Source organism: Electrona antarctica (assembly GCF_951216825.1).
Source record: "Electrona antarctica genome assembly, chromosome: 3".
NCBI classification, from domain to species: domain Eukaryota; kingdom Metazoa; phylum Chordata; class Actinopteri; order Myctophiformes; family Myctophidae; genus Electrona; species Electrona antarctica.
The window spans coordinates 33234738-33262545 of record NC_136808.1 but is presented as its reverse complement, the minus strand read 5'-3'; the positions used below and the strand labels follow the sequence as shown (position 1 = coordinate 33262545).

The following is a 27808-nucleotide window of genomic DNA, read 5'->3' as shown; positions in this document are numbered from 1 at the left end:
ACTCTGAATGAAATAAATAATTCTGATTCTGATGCCGGTAAAGCCAATTAAACAAATGATCAACGACATTTGTTCTCCCAGATCATGGGATGAAGTCGAGTTGAGTTGCATACTTTGAGAGCAGATCTAGTACTACAAGCTATATAATACAACAATTGTGCACCCTTGGTTGCAGACCATATAGAGAACTTTGAATTTAGGCTACAAATTTGGAAAGTCCCGCACTGAAAGTAATAGAAGTGTCGCGTGACGTGTCCGCAACCAGTTGTGAGCTGTAGAGTGGCTATTTTTACTTGGTCGGCAGGCACAGGTAAAAGGACAACGGGTGCGCTTTTTTACCGTAGAGATATGATATGATATGAATATGATATAGTACTGTTGTACTCAGTTTGCACTGAAATTTGTTTTGCGACCCGGCGGCCTTGTATGCAACACATATACACACATTTGACATAACACAGTACAAAAAAAAGAAAATACAGTTGCATACATAGAAACATACCAGCTCAGTGGCCTTGTGGTTAAAGTGTCCGCCCTGTGACTGGGAGGTCGGGGTTCAATCCCCGGCCGGGTCATACCAAAGACTCTAAAAAATGGGACCCAGTGCCTCCCTGCTTGACACTCAGCATCAAGGGTTGGATTGGGGGTAAGTCCCTGCGACATACTAGCGTCATGTCCAGGGGGTGTACTTGTACATCAAGCTGCCTCACGCTACAGAAACAGGAGATAGGCTCCTGCCCTATGGGCCTCATGGCTCGGCAAGGCTACTTACTACTACTTACATAGAAACATAAGGGCAGAGAGCTACTGTATGTCCACAGCTCAGTCTAGTCCTGGCCAAAATCCTGATTAAGCCTGTCGACTGATGGACAAAAGACCTCTTCAGTCTGACCTTATTGTATGCTGGAACACCATGGGCCCGATTAAGCAGGTGAAATCTAATTACATATCATATTACAGTTTTTAAGACGTGGAGGCGTGGGCAATGTCATATTACAATTATGGGCCTGGTAAGAAGTGCTTTCGACACCCCGTGGTGTGAGCAAAACGGCCTTGAATTAGTCATGGGAGTGTTTTAGGGAGTTTTGAGGCTTTACCCAATCAACATGTCCGTACTATTCTCTTTACGAGTCAGCTGATGTCCTCATACGGAATGCGCCCTTTTCTGCAAGTGGTATTACATTTCTGCAGACTGGCACCATAGACATGACATGACTTTGTCACATTTGGGTTAATTATTCCTATTGCACTGCATGCTGTCACCTTTATGCCTCAAAAGAACAGATCCACAAGCTGTCACAGCCATGATGTGCATAGCTTGTAGGCCTATGTCTCTATTTTGTTAAGTAACTTGCAGTGTTCATTGGAAAGTCATTACAGCGGCGCAGCCATATGCTAAGGGAGGGAGATATACGCACATCATCACTTCATTTGTTTCTGTTCTAAGCATGAAAAACAGCTGTAAAAATCTTTATTCTAGTTTATTTGATTCATAAATGAATAACTAAGCCTTTGAAATGGCACCAACCTATACCTTTCAGATCGGAATGGAACTGCGAGTAGATACGCAGCATTGGCTGGCAAATTGGCAATCCATGCGTAATGTTCCCAGAATCGTCTAACCCCCGAACATTCAAGTTCGTTTGATATTGTTTAATTCGATAAAAATAGAACCATGTACCATACAGCGAATGAAAGCAAGATTCCTAAGGAATATGGGGATTTTTACATTTTAAAAAACGGTTGAGAAATGAGAGAACCATGAGTGTTTATAATATCAAATATTATAAGAATAATATGAAAGACAGAGCTGTGAAGAGCTCACTAGGGTTGCCACCTGTCCCTTAAAATACAGAATAATCCCTTATTGGAGAATTAAATGATGCGTCCCTTATTGAACCAATAAGGAACACAGTTTGTTCCTTATTTTCCTAAATAGCCTCTACACGTCAACACTGAATTTAACAATAATGAACAAAACAAAACAAAACACAGGAAATATTAAAGTCAGCACAATTGTTCTAGCAGGAGGCACACAGTACCTAAAGTAGCCTAAACCAGTGGTTCCCAAAGTGGGGTCCGGGGACCCCCAGGGACCCCCAGGGGTCTTTGAGGGAGTTCCAGGGGGTCCCCAGCTAAATGATAGTTTGGAACCAAATGGACCCTTATGGGTCTGTAACTCTGAGAGTGTACAAATGGAACCAAATGGACCCTCAGAGTTAAATTAACATTGATTTTACAATATGAATTGGGGGCCCAGAGATAGAAATGGCATTAAATGGGGGTCCGTAGACTAATGCATGTCAAACTGGTACTTATGGGGGTCGCTGGCATATATTTTCTAATGGGGGTCCGCGGGCTCCTAGTATAGAGTCCTGTAGCCATTCCAGCCAGGTGGGTTCGGGGAGTGAGGCCAAGTAGTAGCCTGACCAGTTTGTTTTGGGAAGTCTGGAGCCTTGTTTTAAGGGCCTTTGAGGTGCTGTGGTACCGTCCAGGAGGTGCATGCATAGTCGAGGAAACCTTGTACGAGGGCTCCTGTTAGGGTCTTCAAGGTGTTTTAGTTGACCAGTGAGGAGATCCTGTATAGGAATCTTGTTCTTTGGTTGACTTTTTTGATTACGTTGGTGGCCATTTTATCACCGGAAAGATTTGACTTCATGATGGAACCTAGGTAGGTAATTTCATATTTTCGTGTTCTTCATGTTCAGTTCATTTTCAGTTCTTCATGACCCAAACATCCAGTAAGGGCGAAATCCATTTGACATTTGACAAACATCTCTTGAGATCGATTCGGTATGGGACCTTATATTATTTATCATCTTATTTATCCGTGTTTTTACAAGATGTCATGTCAGTAGTATTTCTAATACCTGCCCAAAAGCCCACATCTTGGCTGCTGATGTGGGGATAGGTTAGCCTGCTATTTCAGTAGACTATTATAGTTGATTGTTTAATAATGTTGAGTTTTAAAGTCTAATATAAATATAAATCAATATAATTAAATATTGTGCCCATTTAAAGAACCACTTGGATTCACAATCAGAACTCTTTATGTTGTTATGCTCATTTGGAAAACAAAATTCTACTTCAAAAGTTGTGGATAGCATTAACAATAAGTTGAAGGGAAACTTCAACCTATTGCTTCAACCTATTGCTTCAACCTATAGATAGATAGAATACTTTATTGGCAGTTTAAGAAAATTACAGAAAATGACATCATTTTAAAAAACGCCAAATGGACTTAGACACAAAAAAGCCTTCGCTTGTTTCCATTGTGGTCCACTTTGAAACATGAAACTATACACAAACATACTGTACAAACAGAAACAACCATGGAACATATAATAAATAATCCTTATATATAAGGCTGGGAGCTATATACATAGGACAAGAGGTACCCTGAGAGAATAGTCCAGAGCATGGGAGATGGGCTATCCAGGGTCGGAAGCTAACTATGACCAGTTAGTGTGTAGATGGAGCCATGATTTCAGGTCTTTCCTAAATCTTGCAATAGAATTTAGGGATTTCAGGGCTGGAGGGAGTGCATTCCACAGAGTAGTGGCTGCGTAGTAAAAAGCATTTTTTCCCTTGAGTGTCCTGAAACTGGGGGGAACTAGATCATAATGGACTTCCTCTGGTTGAGTACCTGTGAGCATCCCTCACTCTGGGCAGGTAGCCCAGCAGGTACTTAGGAACAGAGGCAACCTATTGCTTCAACTTATTGCTTCAACCTATTGCTTCAACCTATTGCTTCAACTTATTGCTTCAACCTATTGCTTCAACTTATTGCTTCAACTTATTGCTTCAACTTATTGCTTCAACCTATTGCTTCAACCTATTGCTTCAACCTATTGCTTCAACTTATTGCTTCAACCTATTGCCGGCCTTGCCGCACACGCCTGCGCCGCAAGGCCGTAAAGAGTGTCCCTTATTTCAAGATCTCAAAGGTGGCAACCCTAGAGCTTCTTTTTACAAATTTTCTTGCACATTGTTATAATGATCATTATAAATATATATCCCCCTGCAGTCAGAGTTCATAGTAGATGTGCTATTTTCAAAAGTAATCTTTGAAAAAAGTGACAATTGTGGAATATTTTTGAAAAATGTTATTGAAACATTTAAAAACACAAATCTGTCATGGGGGTCACTGGCTTAGTTGGGCAAATGCATTCATCTGGGGGTCCTTGACATGGGAATGTCGCTGTGTGAGGATCACTGGTTTAAACAACATTAGGAGAAAAGCCCAAATAAGCACTTTAGAAACAAGAAAAGCAACCACAACTAACAATATTTACAAGCAACTTTACAGAAAAAGAAGCCGCTTACAGACATGGCAACACTCCAGCAGCACTCCAGAGCCGCTCAAGTGTAAAATCAAACAGTGCCTTTTGCATTTAAGAGGTGGTCAGACCCAGGTGGAAACGGTATGCGCTGAGGGTATTTAGGTCAAGGGGCTTAATAGCAAATAGCGCAAAGCGAAAATAATTAACATATGGACACTCCCCCAATGCTAAAATATTCAGGAACGTGGTATTCCATATGAGTGAGCGTTCACCACGGCTTCCATAATACGAAAAGGCGCAGAGCGAGGCCAAAATATGTATTACCGCATGGGTTTTTCGACTTGCTTAATCGGGCCCAATAAGTTGAAGTCAAAGTGGTTAAGAGTGTGTGTGGGTTTTATAAACATTGAACCGATAAACCTATTAACAAGGGTTTATGACTAAATAACTATTGGATCCATTGAAACACTGGTTTGTTTTATTATTGTTTTTCATTTTCTGAAACATGTCCAAAGGTTTCCATCAGAGAGCTCGATATTGAAGGTTTAGAAAGGTATTATTATCATTTATTGCAAAATGGTTGAAACAAACTCAAACTGTCGAGCAACAGAAATAATCTGTCCCTGTCATGCTTTCACAACCACTTTAAATACAATAGTCTGTAACAAAAAAAAATGTGGGGTGGCGATGGAGTATGCATGGGGTGGGGTGTGTGTGTGTGTGTGTGTGGGGGGGGGGGGGGCATGGCAGTTGGAGCTTGGCATATACAAGCGTTTTAGCATCAAAATGTACTTTGAGTACCAAGTACTCACATTTTCAGAAAACATCAGATCAAGCATAACAAGTCACATTGTAGATTGGCTGTATGTGGTTACTGTAGGTTAATCTGCAAAGTAACAAGTACCTAACGCTGTCAAATGCTGGAATTATTGCATTGTAAGCAGTAAGCACTTGTATATACTTGAGAACATGTACAGTACTTAGTTACTTTGCAGTTTGCACCACTGAGCAGCCAAAGACTTACCAAAGACTAGACCACCACACTAATTGCTATAATGCAGAGGGACACGGGTTGATTGATATTAATGGTCTTAACTCAAAATGTATACATGACACAGCTTAGGTTTTTGGATTAAATCTGAGAGCAGACCCGTGCAAACTTGGTGATGTAAAAAATATATCCGTAGTGTAAAAATTGCGGCCGCAGTGACTTTACAAAAAACATTGTCATTGCTCCTGTGTCCTCTCTCCCCAGTAGCAAACCCCTTTGGAAATGCATTGGGTGCTTTAAAGTTAAATATCTCAAACTACAAATTGTTTCAAAGTATCAAGTGTGCATTTCCACCAGTAAGGGGGATTGTTCTGTTTGTGAATCGAGTTTCTATGTGAAAGTATGAAGGAATAGTGCGGTTCCAAAGTTTTATCATTTAGTTCCTGGCAAACATTTAAAGTTCTGAATCTGATTTTGACTGTTTGATGATCCAGAGCAGACAGTGAGAGAGATGATGGTGATGTTGTTTGAATAAAATAAATAAACTTTGTAGCTTGCTTGTTTGTCCAATGTGTCCATAGACCACCCAGCAAGCGTGCACTTTGGGCATGTATTTTACAGCACAATCAGTTGGCCATTTGGTCACACTATAATTCGTTGCACAAAAGCAGCAGAAATAGCCGATCTACAAGCTTTTGAGATTGTACGTCTGCTATTTCCCCCCTATTTCTATTCGATTTGAATTCTGAAAAGTGATGGTTTTGAACATTATGAGTTTTCTACCCGACAGAGAGGATATTATGTATTGTAACATTGGATTCAACGTGAATTGACACAGAAATAAATGTAGATTAATAGGTTTTTATAATGCCACATTGGTTTTATTGATTTTTTTAAATGTTTGATCAATACAGAAGTATATAATGAATTGGTTATATGCAAGTCTGTTGGCACAAAGTCAAAAACATAATTATTTGCAAGAGTATATCAAAAGTAAATATTGATGACATCAAAGCTTATTCAACCAGCCTATATGTGCTGTTTGTTTTATAATAATCAGAAGCAAAGCTGCACACACATTGTCTCATTTCTTCTCATCCTCCTCCTACAGCTCCTCCTGAGAAGACAGGAGAGAGAGAGAGAGAGAGATCTGTGGAAGTATACACAGTGAGTACACCATACACACATGCTGACCGGCTTGTAGATTTTACTACATTTTTGAGTGGTGCAACCACTCCAAGGAACAGCTATGTTCCTATGTGACTATGTCCCGATGTTTAGAGTACCAGTAGGGGCAAAAGTGGCGCTGTTGTGCCAGAAACAGAGATAGAGAGATAGTGTTGCACTGTTGCCTGCTAATTATACAGAGAGAGAGAGAGAGAGCCAGGGGGAGAGGGGAGTTGCACCACTCAGTTCACACAGGTGTGATCTTTCATTAATTAAAAACAATTCAATGATGAAAAAAAAGAAAAAAGAAAAAAAAGAATATATATATATATATATATATATATATATATATATATATATATATATATATTCAAAGGGTTAAATGAATACATAACAGTCTTTACCTTAATTTGGTTCCAAACTTCCATGATAAGAGGTCCTCTTATAAGAGGTCCTCCATATTCTCGTCAGGGGGGAGCATGGGGTCAGATGTGCCTGTGGAGGAGATAGTACAGTCAAACTATACTATATAAACTGGACAAACACATTGGCCAACATTTTAGCAAACATTGAGAAAATAGCCAATCTACAACATTTATCTGTGGAACTGAGTCAAACTAAATGTAATGCCCCAACTCCTACATTCCAAATGCTTGTCAGGGTATGGGGGTCCCCCCAGTTCAATTATGATTATATGTTGAGGGTCCCCAGTTCAAATATGATAGGATTATTTTGGGGGGGGCACAGCCTGAAAAGGTTGAGAATCAAAATTGTTTAAAAAAAAAAAGGCAAAGTAGTTTAGGGATAAGGGGTTTAGCATGGACAAAAATAGAGCCCTGGGTACTTACTGCATTGGTAGAGGCGGTTGATCCTGAGGATGTCGGTGGTGTCCATCTGGGTGTTGCCCAGGCGGACGTTGGGGTTGGGGATCGGCACGATGGTGGGACGGCCGTTCCGGGAGAAGGCGGTGCTATACCGTGGAGGGAAAACAACTTTTACTGTGAGCTGCATGAGGACATTATAGGACTGCGATTCTTAGAGCTGTCGCCATTACAACATTTAAAGTAGTAGTTGTCATATTCCTAAGCCAATTATTTTAATGACCGTTGGAGTCTCAAGACTCAAAGTGGAGTTTCGAGACCCAAAGAGTCTCCTACTGAGTCACCTATTGGCCGATGATCCGGTCATCAAATTATTTGCTTATAGGAAGGTGACAAAAACGAAAATATCTCCATGAATTCAAGGCTTCATGGGTGTGTAATTGACAGAAAATAGGTAATTTTTTGGATGAACTACTGCTTTAAGTTGACATTTATTTGTCGTAAAATTATAATTGCAATTAACAATTTAAATTGTGTTTTTGGCATTGAACGTTGGAACATATGAGTTAAAATTATATTTCTGGTTGACTGTTATGTGTTATAGGATCATACTCAAAAATTGCACGGGTCAGATATGACAAATAACATAATAAATACAAAGACATCACTGACATTTTGAATAATTGTATGCTTTCGGAATTTCTTTAAAATAGGGGAAATAGCACATCTACAAGCTTACAGCACGTTGTCAGCTTGTAAGATTAGCTTATTATGCTATTCTTATATTTGAAAATATATTATATTTTTCGAGCGATGCCCTGTATCACCAATGTATGAATCAGGCTTCATTTATGCTCTTTAAAACTATAGAGTTTGATTTACTGCACTTCTCTTTTTTTATTACGCCTTAATTATAATCAGAAATAATGACTGCAATTACAGAGTTATGGTTGAATAGCATGTTATTACACTATCATACAGGGGTCTTCAACGTCTTTCAGGCCAAGGACCCCAGCTGAGAGCGAGTAAAATATTTGAGTACTTTTTCCACTAGTGTCAATTAATGTATTATAGTGAAAGCTTAATGGAGTTACCCTGAATAGTGCATGATAGATCTGTAGTTATACGGAGTGTTCAGATTCCTGGTGTTGATCCTGCGGAAATTCCCCTCCGTTCCTGAAAGAAAATCAAGATTGATTAGAATTCACAGAAGTGCGCACGCACGCACGCACGCACGCACGCACGCACGCACGTAATAAAGGATTCAATCAATCAATCAATCTAAGCGGGGCTCTGCAGCCAGTCAGAATCCACCCACCAGGCTCCACGTTCTCCAGAAGGATTCGTACGTTCTGGTCACGGTCGGAGCGGGTCTGCTCGTGGTCGAAGCCCAGCGCGTGGAGGAGCTCGTGCTGGATGGTGCCCAGGAAGACACACCCCCTGCGCTGGAGAGACAACGTCTGAGCGTTGCCCTGGCGACCCACAAACGAGAAACACCTGCGTTTGGTGTAGGAGGAGGATGGAGATCACATGATTAGGTTCTGGCATGTCAAATGTCCTCTGCTTGTTTTCCAAGCAGTGGGTCTCGGGACCCATTTGTGGGTGTTTATGGGTCACAAGTAAATAGCCCTAGCTTTATATTTCTTGTTTTATTATTAATAATTTTCTTTTAATCGCAAAAGTATACATTCCCTTTATTTTGTGGATTTCAAATATTTTTAGACACATAGGCCTACTCAAATGTGTTATGGTCTTGATTCACAAGGGGCCTGGATGGCTTGGTTCCACGCTTAAAAGAATTGATATAAATATTTTCTATTTGCGGCACCACTGCTATGCCATATTGAGGGAAATTATGGGTTAAAAAACCCAACATATTCATGAGCGTGTGTGAATTGGGTTCATTCCTACCCTTGTCGAGACTGGATGTTCAGGAAGGCTCTCTCGTTTCTTCGCTGGTAGAAACGAACGCAGGTTGACTGAGCGAAAGAGTTCAGACCCTGGAGGATGAGGTTCCTCTCGTTGGCCGCTGGAAAGGTTCATTACAACTGTGATGATCCTATTACAATGTGATCGCAACTGTAGTAATGCTATTACAATGTAATTATTTGCGCAAGCAGAGCGCGTAAGTAATAGTTTTCGTCCAGGACGATGTTTGATGCGTATGCGCCGTGCCAGCGTATGACGTAATGACTACTTGTGCTTGATATGACAGTGGTGTCAGATTACATACATGTATACATGGGGGCATTACCTTTAATCCTCCCGACACTAAAACATATCGTCCTTACGTCACCATCGAAAACCAATTACACCCTGGCATTGGGTCCTTTAATCCACATCTTTATTACGTCATCATTGAGAGCTAGTTATACCCTGACGTCATATGCTGGCACGATCAAACGGGGCGCTAGTAGACACTAGTAGGCCATTTATGGCCTACTTGTGTGCAACAAGCAAGTAGGCATTCGACAGAGTGCAGTTCTAGTTACAACTGTGATGATCCTATTACAATGTTATCACGACTAATAATCTTATAATGTTATCAAAGCTGTAATAATCTTATTATAATGTAATTACAACTGTGATGATCCTATTACAATGTTATCACGACTGTAATAATCTTATTATAATGTTATCAAAGCTGTAATAATCTTATTATAATGTATACAACTGTAATGATCGTATCACAATGTTCTCCAAATTGTACTTACAGTACTGGTTGGAGATGGTGAAGGGTACATAGACGCGTCCGTCGGTAGCCTTGGGCCACAGACAGCTGCGTGCTCGTCCCGTGCACGGGTCGGCGTTCCCCAGGCCTGTCGGCACGGCGATGTCCATGTCCACTATCGTTAGGCCTAGCTCGTCATCGCCCACTCCTGGGAACAGGAGGAACATCAATGTCATGTGTGCAGCCACGCCCACACCGAGGGCCATTTAGGAGGTTGGCAACCGGCAGTACAGATCTGGGGCTTCATTTAAAACAGGGGTTCCCAACCTTGCCATTACCACGGCACAGACCGGCTGCCAGTTCATAAAATGTTCGCGGACCGGCATGGCTAGGAGCGGTGGTGCGTCGCAGTCGCGCATCATCGTACCAAAACACTATACCATGCAGATTGTATAAGTTAAGTTATATTGTATTAACATACTCTACCATGCAGATTCTATTAAGTTATGTTGTACTTTTTTTTGTATTTATTTATTTAGCACAGTATAAAAACAAACAATCAACATAGAAAAGGGAAGATGTTAGGATCTACGAGGCAAAAAGCCCATGAGGGGCTTATACGAGGCCTCTGTAAGACACAATAAAACATCCAGATTGTATTAACGTACTCTAGTCATACAGATTGGACAAAATTACATTTTATACATAAAACAGTTGCATAGTGACGCTTAAGGCAAGTGATTTGATATAGAGGGAAATACTCATGGACCTAGAAGAGAGCCCTGGGGGACTCCGGTCATCTAGGTAGATACAGGGTTGAAGTGGTTGTGATTGAGGACATGTATATCATTACAGTGGAGGTGAACATACCGATGTGAGCATTGGCCTTCTCAATCATGGAGGCTGCAGACAATTCTTCTTCCATAGTGGAGTTGTCTGTGAAAGAAGACACCATTTATTACAGGTAACACTGTTACGTGTAAACTTTATAAAGTGTCAGTAAAAAAAACAAAGCTATGATGACTAAAACTATGACAATTTCATCAACAAAGTAAAATGTTGTGGAGTATAGTGGAGAAGAGATCCAGTATAGAACTAAAAGACAAGTCATTTTATGGTTGGTTGAAAAGGAGACAATGCATCGCAGCGGTTAAAATTGAGTTTGAGTAGACGATAAAATTACCAAAACATTTTTTGAAAATGAAATATATCCCTTTAGTTTAAAGCACCCAAATGACCACTTATACTGATTTATAATGCATTCAGTAATTATAATGCAATATAACAGTGATTATTATTGTTATAGGCTTATTAGTCTCGTGTAGCCAGACAACTATTCCACAATCTCCAAATGCTATATAGAGCCTGGAACTACAGCTCCCGAAATCCGAGTAAGGAAGCTGCAATTTCCGTTCACGAAAATATATTTTAAAATATCTTTAGAGCTTATTTTTTTTATTTCCTTCTTTCAACAAGCTATATAAGCTTACATGATTTCTATTTATATTAGGATAAATGTGCGCAACTGTAAAGGAAGTGGCGAGGAGGCTCCACTTCCGCTTTATAGTTTACTCATGACAGCTCTTCCGTTGCTCCAGACTGATGAAAGCATTTGGAAATTGCGAGAGGCAACAGTCTGGTTACGTGAGACTAACACTGTCTTGCTATGCTAACAAATATTTCATTTTTTTTGCAATGGCAAGCATGCTATATGCATCCTATATTCTTATAATGCTTTATTCATAATCTGATTATAACACTGAATAATTATAGTTATTAACAACTCATACATAGCCTACTCATAGTGTTGTATAACAATATTACAAAAATCATGCTATAAAGCATTTTATATTGATTCAAATAAATTATATGAAGAAGAGCAGCCTTACCAGGGCCTTCGTCGCTCATATCACCTGAAGCCTGCACACACACACACACACACACACACACACACACACACACACACACACACACACACACACACACACACACACACACACACACACACACACACACACACACACACACACACACACACACACAGATTTGGTGAAACAGGAATGGTGAAACAGTGACAGTATGCTACTTCTTTCTATAGGAACTTATACAGTAACAACTGTAAGTACATTTACTCAAGTACTGTACAATTTTGAGATACTTTCACTTTAGTGGAATATTTCCAATTTGAAAAACTTTTACTTCTACACAATTACATCTGAGGAAAATATTGTACTTTTACCCCACTACAATTATTTGAACATTTTAGTTACTAGTTACTTTTTAGATTCAGTTTTATTACCATAAACATACATTAACCACCTATAATCACTTATTTTGTCTATCAATATTACTCACTTATAGAGACTTGAATTCATGGATATTTTTAGTTTTTGGCGCATTAATAATTTGATGACCAGTGGTTCCCTATGGAGTCACAAAGGAGACTCTTTGTGTCTCCATAGGAACCACTGGTCAACAAATACAATTAAGTCAATTCTGAATGCCAGAATTTTATACTTGTAACCGGCACCGTTCACACAACTACTTTACTTACTATAAAACGAAATTAGAATAATTACCTTTATTATGACAAAGCCATGGACAGAGCAGCAGAGAGAGCCAATGAGCACAGCAACCTGGATGAAAGACAACATGGTTGATATCTGTCTGTCTGTCTGTCTGTCAGTCCGTCCGTCCTTCTGTCTGTCTGGTACAAATCACCAGAGGAATATATACTGTCTGATCAACTGAATGTGGACCTTATATGGAGCCCAGCTCTCACTCTGTTGTCACATTTCTCCAATGTGGAAACGGTTGCACCTTTCGTTTGTTGCATTTAAACGAACCGACGCAACTTCACTGCTGTCACAACAACTGTCAGGCACATGCAACTTCCTTTTGCCTCAAAGTGTGCCCACAAAGTGTGCCCAAGGCCTACTACATTTCATGTGCGAAATGGCACGAGCTAGGGACGGACCCCACAAAAAGACCACACCCAAAGATCGGCGTGCGCTATGCGCACCTGTGCCCTTTCCTTGGGTTTGGGCAGCTGCCCCCACAGTGCTCTCTGCACGGCCCTGACAACTCTGGATGCTTCTCCTAATAGGTCTTCAGGCCTTCAAATCTGATCCTGCGTGTTGACACTGATCAGAGAAAGGACGTACCGTTCATTTGTAGTAGGCCACTCTATATGAGGACGTTAACAGCATTTATTTAATATTAAAGTAGGCATATTTATTCACTCTGAATGAAATAAATAATTCTGATTCTGATGCCGGTAAAGCCAATTAAACAAATGATCAACGACATTTGTTCTCCCAGATCATGGGATGAAGTCGAGTTGAGTTGCAAACTTTGAGAGCAGATCTAGTACTACAAGCTATATAATACAACAATTATGCACCCTTGGTTGCAGACCATATAGAGAACTTTGAATTTAGGCTACAAATTTGGCAAGTCCCGCACTAGAAGTGTCACGTGACGTGTCCGCAACCAGTTGTGAGCTGTAGAGTGGCTATTTTTACTTGGTCGGCAGGCACAGGTAAAAGGACAACGGGTGCGCCCTTTTTTACCGGAGAGATATGATATGATATAGTACTTTATTGTCAGCTTGCACTGAACGCAACACATATACACACATTTGACATAAATGTGCATAAACAGCTCAGTCTAGTCCTGGCCAAAATCCTGATTAAGCCTCAGAGTCGACTGATGGACAAAAGACCTCTTCAGTCTGACCTTATTGTATGCTGGAACACCATATCTCCTTCCTGAAGGCAGCAACCTATACTCTCCATGCAAAACATGGCTAGTATTAGAGGTGATATTCCTTGCTAACCTTAGGATGCTGTTATCATACGTGGATGTATAGAGCCTCTGAAGTGGTTGTCCAACAATCTTTGAACAAATGTTTAGTTGTTGCAGCAGTTGTGACTTTAAGGCTACCTGGTGTTACTACAGTACTGAAGAACACTCATAATAACAGAAGTGAAAACCAAAAGAAGAATCCGTCTACTAGCACCAAAGGATCTTAAACGGCGAAGGAAATAGATTCTTTGCGTTGTTTTCTTACACACTGATTCAATCTGATCTTTCCACGACAGGAGATGATCTATTTCTACTCCTAGGTATTTATATGAACATACCTGGTTAATCTGTTCACTATGAATAGTGATGGGGGATCTGTGTGTCTCTAGTGGTGCACCAAAAATAATCTCTTCTGTCTTTTTTGTGTTAATGATGAGAGCGTTGTTATCACTCAATTCAACCACCTTATTTTTTACTCTGTGTTGGTGCAGTCCAGGATCACTGGAACTATCTAGAAGAGAAATTAAAGTTGTATCATCCGAGTACTTTAGAATGTACTGATCTGATGTGTCGGTGCGACAATCAGACAATATTCCTCAGTACGACAGCTGTCAGTATAAAGGGTGAAAAGTACAGCTGACCTTACACACCCCTGGGGGGCACCAACATTCGTAGTTAATGCTGCGGAGAAGGTTGTGTTCACTTTCACCCTCTGTACTCTGTTAGTAAGAAAGGAAGCATACCAGTGAATTAAGTATGTATTCAGTTCCAACTGTACCATCTTTGACCCTAGTATATCAGACTGTATTGCATTGAAAGCTGAAGAAAAGTCTAAGAACAGCACCCTTGCATAATTCTTATTTGACTTATTTAGGTGTTTCGTAATTAAGTGGACCAGTGTGACAACCGCATCCTCTGTGCCGCAACCCTTTTTATAAGCAAACTGACAGGGGTCATACTAACAAGATGTTGTAAAAGTATTCTTTCAAGTGATTTCATAATCACTGAAGTGAGAGCTATGGGTCTATAATCCTTATGTTCTTTTGGACATTGGATTTTGGGTAATGGCTTTATGTGTGAGGTTTTCCAAGACAGAGGAATTGTGTGTGTGTCTACAGAGGTTTGAAATATTGGTTGCCACACTGGAGCCAACTCAAGTTCTTAAGGAGAAAAGCACTGCACTCATCTGGCCCATTGGCTTTCCTTGTGTTAGTACACTGAAACACTTTCCTGACATCCTCCTCTGTGCTGATGATTCTGTCTGAGGGGGCAGGTGTTACAGCCTTAAGTATATCAGTGCACTTATAAGAATTGTCCAATAATTCGAATCTGGCAAAGAAAGTGTTTAGGTCGTCTGCAGCAAGGCCAGGTTCATTGTCTGTCATGATGGTTTGGTTGGTGCTGACATTCCCGTCATAGACTTCATAGTGTCCCACACCTTTTTATGATTATTAGTCATGAACACATTCTCTAGATGTGCCAATTTTGCCTGCCTCATTTTGTTTTTGAGCTTTTTTCTGTTAATTTCAGTGCACTGAGATCTTTGTTTATGAAGGCTGCATGTTTTCCTTTCATTTATTACCTCTTTTATATCCTTGGTCACATATGATTTATTATTTGGGTACATTTTTATCTCCTTTTTCGGAACAACCAAATCTACACGGAAATTATTGTAATCATTTGTGACCATAGTGATTTCATCCAATGAACCGTTTCCAAAAGTGTCCCAAACAGTCCAGTCCAGGCATTCTTTTAGTTGTTCAAGAGATGTGCCGTGTGCTTTGCGACTGGACATGACCACGCTATTTGATGTGATTGCTCTCTCTCTCTCTCTCTCTCTCTCTCTCTCTCTCTCTCTCTCTCTCTCTCTCTCTCTCTCTCTCTCTCTCTCAATGAAACGGAGCAATCAGGAGGAGGCATCAGAATCAGAATTATTTATTTCATTCAGAGTGAATAAATATGCCTACTTTAATATTAAATAAATGCTGTTAACGTCCTCATATAGAGTACTGGCCTACTACAAATCAGTCCTTTATATACAGTTCGGTGACCTTTGCTCTGATCAGTGTCAACACGCAGGATCTGATTTGAAGGCCTGAAGACCAATATTAGGAGAAGCATCCAGAGTTTTCAGGGCCGTGCAGAGAGCACTGTGGGGGCAGCTGCCCAAACCCAAGAAAAGGGCAAATGTGTGCACGTGCATAGTGCACGCCGATTTTTGGGTGTGGTCTTTTTGTGGGGTCCGTCCCTAGCTCGTGCCATTTTGCACATGAAATGTAGTAGGCCTTGGATATCTTATGCTAATGGGGCAAGATGTTCCATAATTAGTTATTGGCCCATGTCATTGCGGACAGTAAAATAAGCAATACATTCTCATTACTATATGTAAACATTAAAATATATAATATTGATTGTTTTATGGCCTGCCATTTCGCCCATTTTTGGGGGGGGTGGTGGAGGGGGAACTTTGAGGCAAAAGGGAAGGTGCCCAAGACCCCCCCCTGCATGTGTCTGACAGTTGTTGTGATATTAGCAGTGAAGTTGCGTCGGTTCGTTTAAATGCCACAAACGAACGGTGGATATTCTGCAACCGTTTCCACATTGGAGAAATGTGACAACAGAGTGAGAGCTGGGCTCCATATAAGGTCCACATTCAGTTGATCAGACAGTATATATATATGGGTCCTCCGGTGATTCGTACCAGACAGACAGAAGGACAACAGCTGTAAAAATCTTTATTCTAGTTAATTTGATTCATAAATGAATAACTAAGCCTTTGAAATGGCACCTACCTATACCTTTCAGATCGGAATTGAACTGCGAGTAGATACGCAGCATTGGCTGGCAAATTGGCAATCCATGCGTAATGTTCCCAGAATCGTCTAACCCCCGAACATACAAGTTCGTTTGATATTGTTTAATTCGATAAAAATAGAACCATGTACCATACAGCGAATGAAAGCAAGATTCCTAAGGAATATGGGGATTTTTACATTTTAAAAAACGGTTGAGAAATGAGAGAACCATGAGTGTTTATAATATCAAATATTATAAGAATAATATGAAAGACAGAGCTGTGAAGAGCTCACCATCCCGACGAGGAAATATAGCATATAGTGCATGCACGTATATGCACTGTTGCACACACGCTCTTTATTTGTTTCTAAAAACACCAGTAAAATAACGTTTATTTTATTTTATTTCATTCGAGTCACGACGAAGGAATGAGTTGAAATGCCATAATACGTGCGCCATGCGTATTGCTGCGGCCCCAATGTTATGGTCTTCGCTCGTAGCATTTTATTGAAGAAGAATTCCCAATGATTATGGAGATGTTTTGATTTTAAAAAAAGGTTGAGAAATGAGCAATATATGACCCTTTACAATCACAGAAAGCCAGAAAGTTGTTGCCATGTCTCATAGAAACAAGTAAATAGGTCTATAAACATACTCCCAAAAGAATCGCATATAACAGGGGTCTGCAACCTATTTTAAATGAAGTGCCATGTTTTTATTTTCTAGATAGTGAGTCTGCCATATCAAGATTCATTTTAATGACACCACATTAAAATTTCAAGCATATTTTGATTGTCCACAAATATAAAGTTCTTCCTTCTTTTTACATATTTTCTTGCACATTGTTATAATGATCATTATAAATATATATCCCCCTGCAGTCAGAGTTCATAGTTTTAATGAATGAATGTGATGCATTGTGAGCTGGTAGATGTGCTATTTTCAAAAGTAATCTTTGAAAAAAGTGACAATTGTGGAATATTTTTGAAAAATGTTATTGAAACATTTAAAAACACAAATCTGTCATGGGGTCACTGGCTTAGTTGGGCAAATGCATTCATCTGGGGGTCCTTGACATGGGAATGTCGCTGTGTGAGGATCACTGGTTTAAACAACATTAGGAGAAAAGCCCAAATAAGCACTTTAGAAACAAGAAAAGCAACCACAACTACCAATATTTACAAGCAACTTTACAGAAAAAGAAGCCGCTTACAGACATGGCAACACTCCAGCAGCACTCCAGAGCAATTAGCTTTAGGCGGACCAAAATAAACACACTTTTTACAAACTATCAGTGTTAATACTTCTTTATCTGCTATTTCTGTTAGCCAGTTAGTAAAAGACTAGTATTATCTTCCAAAACGATTGTGTACAAAAAGGCGGATTTTAGCGGAATTTGCATACTTTAGCAGGGAAGCTGTTAGCATTGGTTAACCCAATGGTTATAACATTAGACATAGTGACATGTTTAAGCATTTATTTCATATTTATATGTCGATATCAGCTCTGACATTTATTTCAGACCTGCTCTAACATGACATGAATAATAATATAGCTTCAGATTATTTTAGACAGAAAAATAAAAAACGTCAGAGCGTGACCTTTTTACACTTAAGTCACGCCATGACGTATTATTTTTCCGATATACGTCAATAGGTGAGGTAATTCATGCTCCTGCCAAACGTCAGAAGGCGAGGTAAAATTATGACATGGGATGAGAATGTGTTGCCAGAGCCGCTCAAGTGTAAAATCAAACAGTGCCTTTTGCTTATGGTCAGACCCAGGTGGAAACGGTATGCGCTGAGGGTTTTTAGGTCAAGGGGCTTAATAGCAAATAGCGCAAAGCGAAAATAATTAACATATGGACACTCCCCCAATGCTAAAATATTCAGGAACGTGGTATTCCATATGAGTGAGCGTTCACCACGGCTTCCATAATACGAAAAGGCGCAGAGCGAGGCCAAAATATGTATTACCGCATGGGTTTTTCGACTTGCTTAATCGGGCCCAATAAGTTGAAGTCAAAGTGGTTAAGAGTGTGTGTGGGTTTTATAAACATTGAACCGATAAACCTATTAACAAGGGTTTATGACTAAATAACTATTGGATCCATTGAAACACTGGTTTGTTTTATTATTGTTTTTCATTTTCTGAAACATGTCCAAAGGTTTCCAGCAGAGAGCTCGATATTGAAGGTTTAGAAGGGTATTATTATCATTTATTGCAAAATGGTTGAAACAAACTCAAACTGTCGAGCAACAGAAAGAATCTGTCCCTGTCATGCTTTTACAACCACTTTAAATACAATAGTCTGTAACAAAAAAAAATGTGGGGTGGCGATGGAGTATGCATGGGGTGGGGTGTGTGTGTGTGTGTGGGGGGGGGGGGGGGGGGGGGGGGGGCATGGCAGTTGGAGCTTGGCATATACAAGCGTTTTAGCATCAAAATGTACTTTGAGTACCAAGTACTCACATTTTCATAAAACATCAGATCAAGCATAACAAGTCACATTGTAGATTGGCTGTATGTGGTTACTGTAGGTTAATCTGCAAAGTAACAAGTAACTAACGCTGTCAAATGCTGGAATTATTGCATTGTAAGCAGTAAGCACTTGTATATACTTGAGAACATGTACAGTACTTAGTTACTTTGCAGTTTGCACCACTGAGCAGCCAAAGACTTACCAAAGACTAGACCACCACACTAATTGCTATAATGCAGAGGGACACGGGTTGATTGATATTAATGGTCTTAACTCAAAATGTATACATGACACAGTTTAGGTTTTTGGATTAAATCTGAGAGCAGACCCGTGCAAACTTGGTGATGTAAAAAATATATCCGTAGTGTAAAAATTGCGGCCGCAGTGACTTTACAAAAAACATTGTCATTGCTCCTGTGTCCTCTCTCCCCAGTAGCAAACCCCTTTGGAAATGCATTGGGTGCTTTAAAGTTAAATATCTCAAACTACAAATTGTTTCAAAGTATCAAGTGTGCATTTCCACCAGTAAGGGGGATTGTTCTGTTTGTGAATCGAGTTTCTATGTGAAAGTATGAAGGAATAGTGCGGTTCCAAAGTTTTATCATTTAGTTCCTGGCAAACATTTAAAGTTCTGAATCTGATTTTGACTGTTTGATGATCCAGAGCAGACAGTGAGAGAGATGATGGTGATGTTGTTTGAATAAAATAAATAAACTTTGTAGCTTGCTTGTTTGTCCAATGTGTCCATAGACCACCCAGCAAGCGTGCACTTTGGGCATGTATTTTACAGCACAATCAGTTGGCCATTTGGTCACACTATAATTCGTTGCACAAAAGCAGCAGAAATAGCCGATCTACAAGCTTTTGAGATTGTACGTCTGCTATTTCCCCCCTATTTCTATTCGATTTGAATTCTGAAAAGTGATGGTTTTGAACATTATGAGTTTTCTACCCGACAGAGAGGATATTATGTATTGTAACATTGGATTCAACGTGAATTGACACAGAAATAAATGTAGATTAATAGGTTTTTATAATGCCACATTGGTTTTATTGATTTTTTTAAATGTTTGATCAATACAGAAGTATATAATGAATTGGTTATATGCAAGTCTGTTGGCACAAAGTCAAAAACATAATTCTTTGCAAGAGTATATCAAAAGTAAATATTGATGACATCAAAGCTTATTCAACCAGCCTATATGTGCTGTTTGTTTTATAATAATCAGAAGCAAAGCTGCACACACATTGTCTCATTTCTTCTCATCCTCCTCCTACAGCTCCTCCTGAGAAGACAGGAGAGAGAGAGAGAGAGATCTGTGGAAGTATACACAGTGAGTACACCATACACACATGCTGACCGGCTTGTAGATTTTACTACATTTTTGAGTGGTGCAACCACTCCAAGGAACAGCTATGTTCCTATGTGACTATGTCCCGATGTTTAGAGTACCAGTAGGGGCAAAAGTGGCGCTGTTGTGCCAGAAACAGAGATAGAGAGATAGTGTTGCACTGTTGCCTGCTAATTATACAGAGAGAGAGAGAGAGAGCCAGGGGGAGAGGGGAGTTGCACCACTCAGTTCACACAGGTGTGATCTTTCATTAATTAAAAACAATTCAATGATGAAAAAAAAAAAAAGAATATATATATATATATATATATATATATATATATATATATATATATATATATATATATTCAAAGGGTTAAATGAATACATAACAGTCTTTACCTTAATTTGGTTCCAAACTTCCATGATAAGATGTCCTCTTATAAGAGGTCCTCCATATTCTCGTCAGGGGGGAGCATGGGGTCAGATGTGCCTGTGGAGGAGATAGTACAGTCAAACTATACTATATAAACTGGACAAACACATTGGCCAACATTTTAGCAAACATTGAGAAAATAGCCAATCTACAACATTTATCTGTGGAACTGAGTCAAACTAAATGTAATGCCCCAACTCCTACATTCCAAATGCTTGTCAGGGTATAATAATAATAATAAACTTTATTTCTATAGCACCTTTCATACATAAATGCAACTCAAAGTGCTTCACAGGGCAGTACATAAAAATAGCAATAAAACACAGGCAAGCAGTTAGACGGATAAAACAATGGTAAAGAGCAAACAACAAAAAAAGCATAAAAACATAGATGGACGAGAAACAAAGCACACCGCAAAAGGTCAGAATAGAGAACTCAACTAAAACTAAAACTAAAACTCAATTAAAAGCAAGAGTAAAAAGGTGAGTCTTGAGTTGAGCTTTAAAAATGTCTACAGAGGGTGCGTGTCTAAGTTGAAATGGAAGTCGATTCCAGGCTGTAGGCCCATAGAAGCAGAAGGCTGCCTCACCATACTTTTTTGTAGACATTCTTTCAGGCACTTCAAGCAGGCCAGCAGTGGAGGACCTGAGGGGGCGGTTAGGAACGTATCTGGGTAGGCATTCGCGGAGGTATGAGGGTGCAAGACCGTTTAGGGATTTATAAACAAGTAAAATAATTTTAAAATCAATCCTAAAAACCACCGGGAGCCAATGTAGTGAGTGTAAAACTGGAGTAATATGATCTCTCATCTTAGTTTTGGTTAAAACCCTAGCAGCCGCATTTTGAACAAGTTGGATTCTGTCTGTTGACTTCTTTGGCAGGCCCGAGAGGAGGGAATGGGGGTCCCCCCAGTTCAATTATGATTATATGTTGAGGGTCCCCAGTTCAAATATGATAGGATTATTTTGGGGGGGGCACAGCCTGAAAAGGTTGAGAATCAAAATTGTTTAAAAAAAAAAAGGCAAAGTAGTTTAGGGATAAGGGGTTTAGCATGGACAAAAATAGAGCCCTGGGTATACTTACTGCATTGGTAGAGGCGGTTGATCCTGAGGATGTCGGTGGTGTCCATCTGGGTGTTGCCCAGGCGGACGTTGGGGTTGGGGATCGGCACGATGGTGGGACGGCCGTTCCGGGAGAAGGCGGTGCTATACCGTGGAGGGAAAAAACACAACTTTTACTGTGAGCTGCATGAGGACATTATAGGACTGCGATTCTTAGAGCTGTCGCCATTACAACATTTAAAGTAGTAGTTGTCATATTCCTAAGCCAATTATTTGAATGACCGTTGGAGTCTCAAGACTCAAAGTGTAGTCTCGAGACCCAAAGAGTCTCCTACTGAGTCACCTATTGGCCGATGATCCGGTCATCAAATTATTTGCTTATAGGAAGGTGACAAAAACGAAAATATCTCCATGAATTCAAGGCTTCATGGGTGTGTAATTGACAGAAAATAGGTAATTCTTTGGATGAACTACTGCTTTAAGTTGACATTTATTTGTCGTAAAATTATAATTGCAATTAACAATTTAAATTGTGTTTTTGGCATTGAACGTTGGAACATATGAGTTAAAATTATATTTCTGGTTGACTGTTATGTGTTATAGGATCATACTCAAAAATTGCACGGGTCAGATATGACAAATAACATAATAAAAACAAAGACATCACTGACATTTTGAATAATTGTATGCTTTCGGAATTTCTTTAAAATAGGGGAAATAGCACATCTACAAGCTTACAGCACGTTGTAAGCTTGTAAGATTAGCTTATTATGCTATTCTTATATTTGAAAATATATTATATTTGTCGAGCGATGCCCTGTATCACCAATGTATGAATCAGGCTTCATTTATGCTCTTTAAAACTATAGAGTTTGATTTACTGCACTTCTCTTTTTTTATTACGCCTTAATTATAATCAGAAATAATGACTGCAATTACAGAGTTATGGTTGAATAGCATGTTATTACACTATCATACAGGGGTCTTCAACGTCTTTCAGGCCAAGGACCCCAGCTGAGAGCGAGTAAAATATTTGAGTACTTTTTCCACTAGTGTCAATTAATGTATTATAGTGAAAGCTTAATGGAGTTACCCTGAATAGTGCATGATAGATCTGTAGTTATACGGAGTGTTCAGATTCCTGGTGTTGATCCTGCGGAAATTCCCCTCCGTTCCTGAAAGAAAATCAAGATTGATTAGAATTCACAGAAGTGCGCACGCACGCACGCACGCACGCACGCACGCACGCACGCACGCACGCACGCACGCACGCACGCACGCACGCACGCACGCACGCACGCACGCACGCACGCACGTAATAAAGGATTCAATCAATCAATCAATCTAAGCGGGGCTCTGCAGCCAGTCAGAATCCACCCACCAGGCTCCACGTTCTCCAGAAGGATTCGTACGTTCTGGTCACGGTCGGAGCGGGTCTGCTCGTGGTCGAAGCCCAGTGCGTGGAGCAGCTCGTGCTGGATGGTGCCCAGGAAGACACACCCCCTGCGCTGGAGAGACAACGTCTGAGCGTTGCCCTGGCGACCCACAAACGAGAAACACCTGCGTTTGGTGTAGGAGGAGGATGGAGATCACATGATTAGGTTCTGGCATGTCAAATGTCCTCTGCTTGTTTCCCAAGCAGTGGGTCTCGGGACCCATTTGTGGGTGTTTATGGGTCACAAGTAAATAGCCCTAGCTTTATATTTCTTGTTTTATTATTAATAATTTTCTTTTAATCGCAAAAGTATACATTCCCTTTATTTTGTGGATTTCAAATATTTTTAGACACATAGGCCTACTCAAATGTGTTATGGTCTTGATTCACAAGGGGCCTGGATGGCTTGGTTCCACGCTTAAAAGAATTGATATAAATATTTTCTATTTGCGGCACCACTGCTATGCCATATTGAGGGAAATGATGGGTTAAAAAACCCAACATATTCATGAGCGTGTGTGAATTGGGTTCATTCCTACCCTTGTCGAGACTGGATGTTCAGGAAGGCTCTCTCGTTTCTTCGCTGGTAGAAACGGACGCAGGTTGACTGAGCGAAGGAGTTCAGACCCTGGAGGATGAGGTTCCTCTCGTTGGCCGCTGGAAAGGTTCATTACAACTGTGATGATCCTATTACAATGTGATCGCAACTGTAGTAATGCTATTACAAAGTAATTATTTGCGCAAGCAGAGCGCACAAGTAATAGTTTTCGTCCAGGACGATGTTTGATGCGTATGCGCCGTGCCAGCGTATGACGTAATGACTACTTGTGCTTGATATGACAGTGGTGTCAGATTACATACATGTATACATGGGGGCATTACCTTTAATCCTCCCGACACTAAAACATATCGTCCTTACGTCACCATCGAAAACCAATTACACCCTGGCATTGGGTCCTTTAATCCACATCTTTATTACGTCATCATTGAGAGCTAGTTATACCCTGACGTCATATGCTGGCACGATCAAACGGGGCGCTAGTAGACACTAGTAGGCCATTTATGGCCTACTTGTGTGCAACAAGCAAGTAGGCATTCGACAGAGTGCCGTTCTAGTTACAACTGTGATGATCCTATTACAATGTTATCACGACTAATAATCTTATAATGTTATCAAAGCTGTAATAATCTTATTATAATGTAATTACAACTGTGATGATCCTATTACAATGTTATCACGACTGTAATAATCTTATTATAATGTTATCAAAGCTGTAATAATCTTATTATAATGTATACAACTGTAATGATCGTATCACAATGTTCTCCAAATTGTACTTACAGTACTGGTTGGAGATGGTGAAGGGTACATAGACGCGTCCGTCGGTAGCCTTGGGCCACAGACAGCTGCGTGCTCGTCCCGTGCACGGGTCGGCGTTCCCCAGGCCTGTCGGCACGGCGATGTCCATGTCCACTATCGTTAGGCCTAGCTCGTCATCGCCCACTCCTGGGAACAGGAGGAACATCAATGTCATGTGGGCAGCCACGCCCACACCGAGGGCCATTTAGGAGGTTGGCAACCGGCAGTACAGATCTGGGGCTTCATTTAAAACAGGGGTTCCCAACCTTGCCATTACCACGGCACAGACCGGCTGCCAGTTCATAAAATGTTCGCGGACCGGCATGGCTAGGAGCGGTGGTGCGTCGCAGTCGCGCATCATCGTACCAAAACACTATACCATGCAGATTGTATAAGTTAAGTTATATTGTATTAACATACTCTACCATGCAGATTCTATTAAGTTATGTTGTACTTTTTTTTGTATTTATTTATTTAGCACAGTATAAAAACAAACAATCAACATAGAAAAGGGAAGATGTTAGGATCTACGAGGCAAAAAGCCCATGAGGGGCTTATACGAGGCCTCTGTAAGACACAATAAAACATCCAGATTGTATTAACGTACTCTAGTCATACAGATTGGACAAAATTACATTTTATACATAAAACAGTTGCATAGTGACGCTTAAGGCAAGTGATTTGATTTGATTCTATGGACCTAGAAGAGAGCCCTGGGGGACTCCGGTCATCTAGGTAGATACAGGGTTGAAGTGGTTGTGATTGAGGACATGTATATCATTACAGTGGAGGTGAACATACCGATGTGAGCATTGGCCTTCTCAATCATGGAGGCTGCAGACAATTCTTCTTCCATAGTGGAGTTGTCTGTGAAAGAAGACACCATTTATTACAGGTAACACTGTTACGTGTAAACTTTATAAAGTGTCAGTAAAAAAAACAAAGCTATGATGACTAAAACTATGACAATTTCATCAACAAAGTAAAATGTTGTGGAGTATAGTGGAGAAGAGATCCAGTATAGAACTAAAAGACAAGTCATTTTATGGTTGGTTGAAAAGGAGACAATGCATCGCAGCGGTTAAAATTGAGTTTGAGTAGACGATAAAATTACCAAAACATTTTTTGAAAATGAAATATATCCCTTTAGTTTAAAGCACCCAAATGACCACTTATACTGATTTATAATGCATTCAGTAATTATAATGCAATATAACAGTGATTATTATTGTTATAGGCTTATTAGTCTCGTGTAGCCAGACAACTATTCCACAATCTCCGAATGCTATATAGAGCCTGGAACTACAGCTCCCGAAATCCGAGTAAGGAAGCTGCAATTTCCGTTCACGAAAATATATTTTAAAATATCTTTAGAGCTTATTTTTTTTATTTCCTTCTTTCAACAAGCTATATAAGCTTACATGATTTCTATTTATATTAGGATAAATGTGCGCAACTGTAAAGGAAGTGGCGAGGAGGCTCCACTTCCGCTTTATAGTTTACTCATGACAGCTCTTCCGTTGCTCCAGACTGATGAAAGCATTTGGAAATTGCGAGAGGCAACAGTCTGGTTACGTGAGACTAACACTGTCTTGCTATGCTAACAAATATTTCATTTTTTTTGCAATGGCAAGCATGCTATATGCATCCTATATTCTTATAATGCTTTATTCATAATCTGATTATAACACTGAATAATTATAGTTATTAACAACTCATACATAGCCTACTCATAGTGTTGTATAACAATATTACAAAAATCATGCTATAAAGCATTTTATATTGATTCAAATAAATTATATGAAGAAGAGCAGCCTTACCAGGGCCTTCGTCGCTCATATCACCTGAAGCCTGCACACACACACACACACACACACACACACACACACACACACACACACACACACACACACACACACACACACACACACACACACACACACACACACACACACACAGATTTGGTGAAACAGGAATGGTGAAACAGTGACAGTATGCTACTTCTTTCTATAGGAACTTATACAGTAACAACTGTAAGTACATTTACTCAAGTACTGTACAATTTTGAGATACTTTCACTTTAGTGGAATATTTCCAATTTGAAAAACTTTTACTTCTACACAATTACATCTGAGGAAAATATTGTACTTTTACCCCACTACAATTATTTGAACATTTTAGTTACTAGTTACTTTTTAGATTCAGTTTTATTACCATAAACATACATTAACCACCTATAATCACTTATTTTGTCTATCAATATTACTCACTTATAGAGACTTGAATTCATGGATATTTTTAGTTTTTGGCGCATTAATAATTTGATGACCAGTGGTTCCCTATGGAGTCACAAAGGAGACTCTTTGTGTCTCCATAGGAACCACTGGTCAACAAATACAATTAAGTCAATTCTGAATGCCAGAAAATTTTATACTTGTAACCGGCACCGTTCACACAACTACTTTACTTACTATAAAACGAAATTAGAATAATTACCTTTATTATGACAAAGCCATGGACAGAGCAGCAGAGAGAGCCAATGAGCACAGCAACCTGGATGAAAGACAACATGGTTGATATCTGTCTGTCTGTCTGTCTGTCAGTCCGTCCGTCCTTCTGTCTGTCTGGTACAAATCACCAGAGGAATATATACTGTCTGATCAACTGAATGTGGACCTTATATGGAGCCCAGCTCTCACTCTGTTGTCACATTTCTCCAATGTGGAAACGGTTGCACCTTTCGTTTGTTGCATTTAAACGAACCGACGCAACTTCACTGCTGTCACAACAACTGTCAGGCACATGCAACTTCCTTTTGCCTCAAAGTGTGCCCACAAAGTGTGCCCAAGGCCTACTACATTTCATGTGCGAAATGGCACGAGCTAGGGACGGACCCCACAAAAAGACCACACCCAAAGATCGGCGTGCGCTATGCGCACCTGTGCCCTTTCCTTGGGTTTGGGCAGCTGCCCCCACAGTGCTCTCTGCACGGCCCTGACAACTCTGGATGCTTCTCCTAATAGGTCTTCAGGCCTTCAAATCTGATCCTGCGTGTTGACACTGATCAGAGAAAGGACGTACCGTTCATTTGTAGTAGGCCACTCTATATGAGGACGTTAACAGCATTTATTTAATATTAAAGTAGGCATATTTATTCACTCTGAATG

At 40.0% G+C, this 27808-nt stretch overlaps 2 protein-coding genes across 2 annotated transcripts; both read right to left on the bottom strand.

Moving 5' to 3' along the window:
• Positions 1 to 6277: 6277 nt before the first annotated feature.
• On the bottom strand, positions 6278 to 12599 carry LOC306919743 (low choriolytic enzyme-like). The gene is made up of 10 exons (XM_079496296.1): positions 12513 to 12599; positions 11823 to 11853; positions 10804 to 10869; positions 9977 to 10141; positions 9174 to 9291; positions 8581 to 8759; positions 8357 to 8438; positions 7290 to 7411; positions 6846 to 6936; positions 6278 to 6391 (listed from the first exon to the last, which is right to left on the bottom strand). Exons 1-9 carry the CDS (start codon positions 12585 to 12587, stop codon positions 6884 to 6886), a joined length of 891 nt encoding a protein of 296 aa, XP_079352422.1. The 5' UTR covers positions 12588 to 12599; the 3' UTR covers positions 6278 to 6391; positions 6846 to 6883.
• Positions 12600 to 14852: 2253 nt separating this feature from the next.
• On the bottom strand, positions 14853 to 27224 carry LOC306919742 (low choriolytic enzyme-like; the record flags this gene model as incomplete). Its single annotated transcript, XM_079496295.1, has 9 exons — positions 27138 to 27224; positions 26462 to 26492; positions 25443 to 25508; positions 24624 to 24788; positions 23821 to 23938; positions 23228 to 23406; positions 22940 to 23021; positions 21869 to 21990; positions 14853 to 15178 (listed from the first exon to the last, which is right to left on the bottom strand). The coding sequence occupies exons 1-9, from the start codon at positions 27210 to 27212 to the stop codon at positions 14853 to 14855; spliced, it is 1164 nt and encodes a 387-aa protein (XP_079352421.1). The 5' UTR covers positions 27213 to 27224.
• Positions 27225 to 27808: the final 584 nt, after the last annotated feature.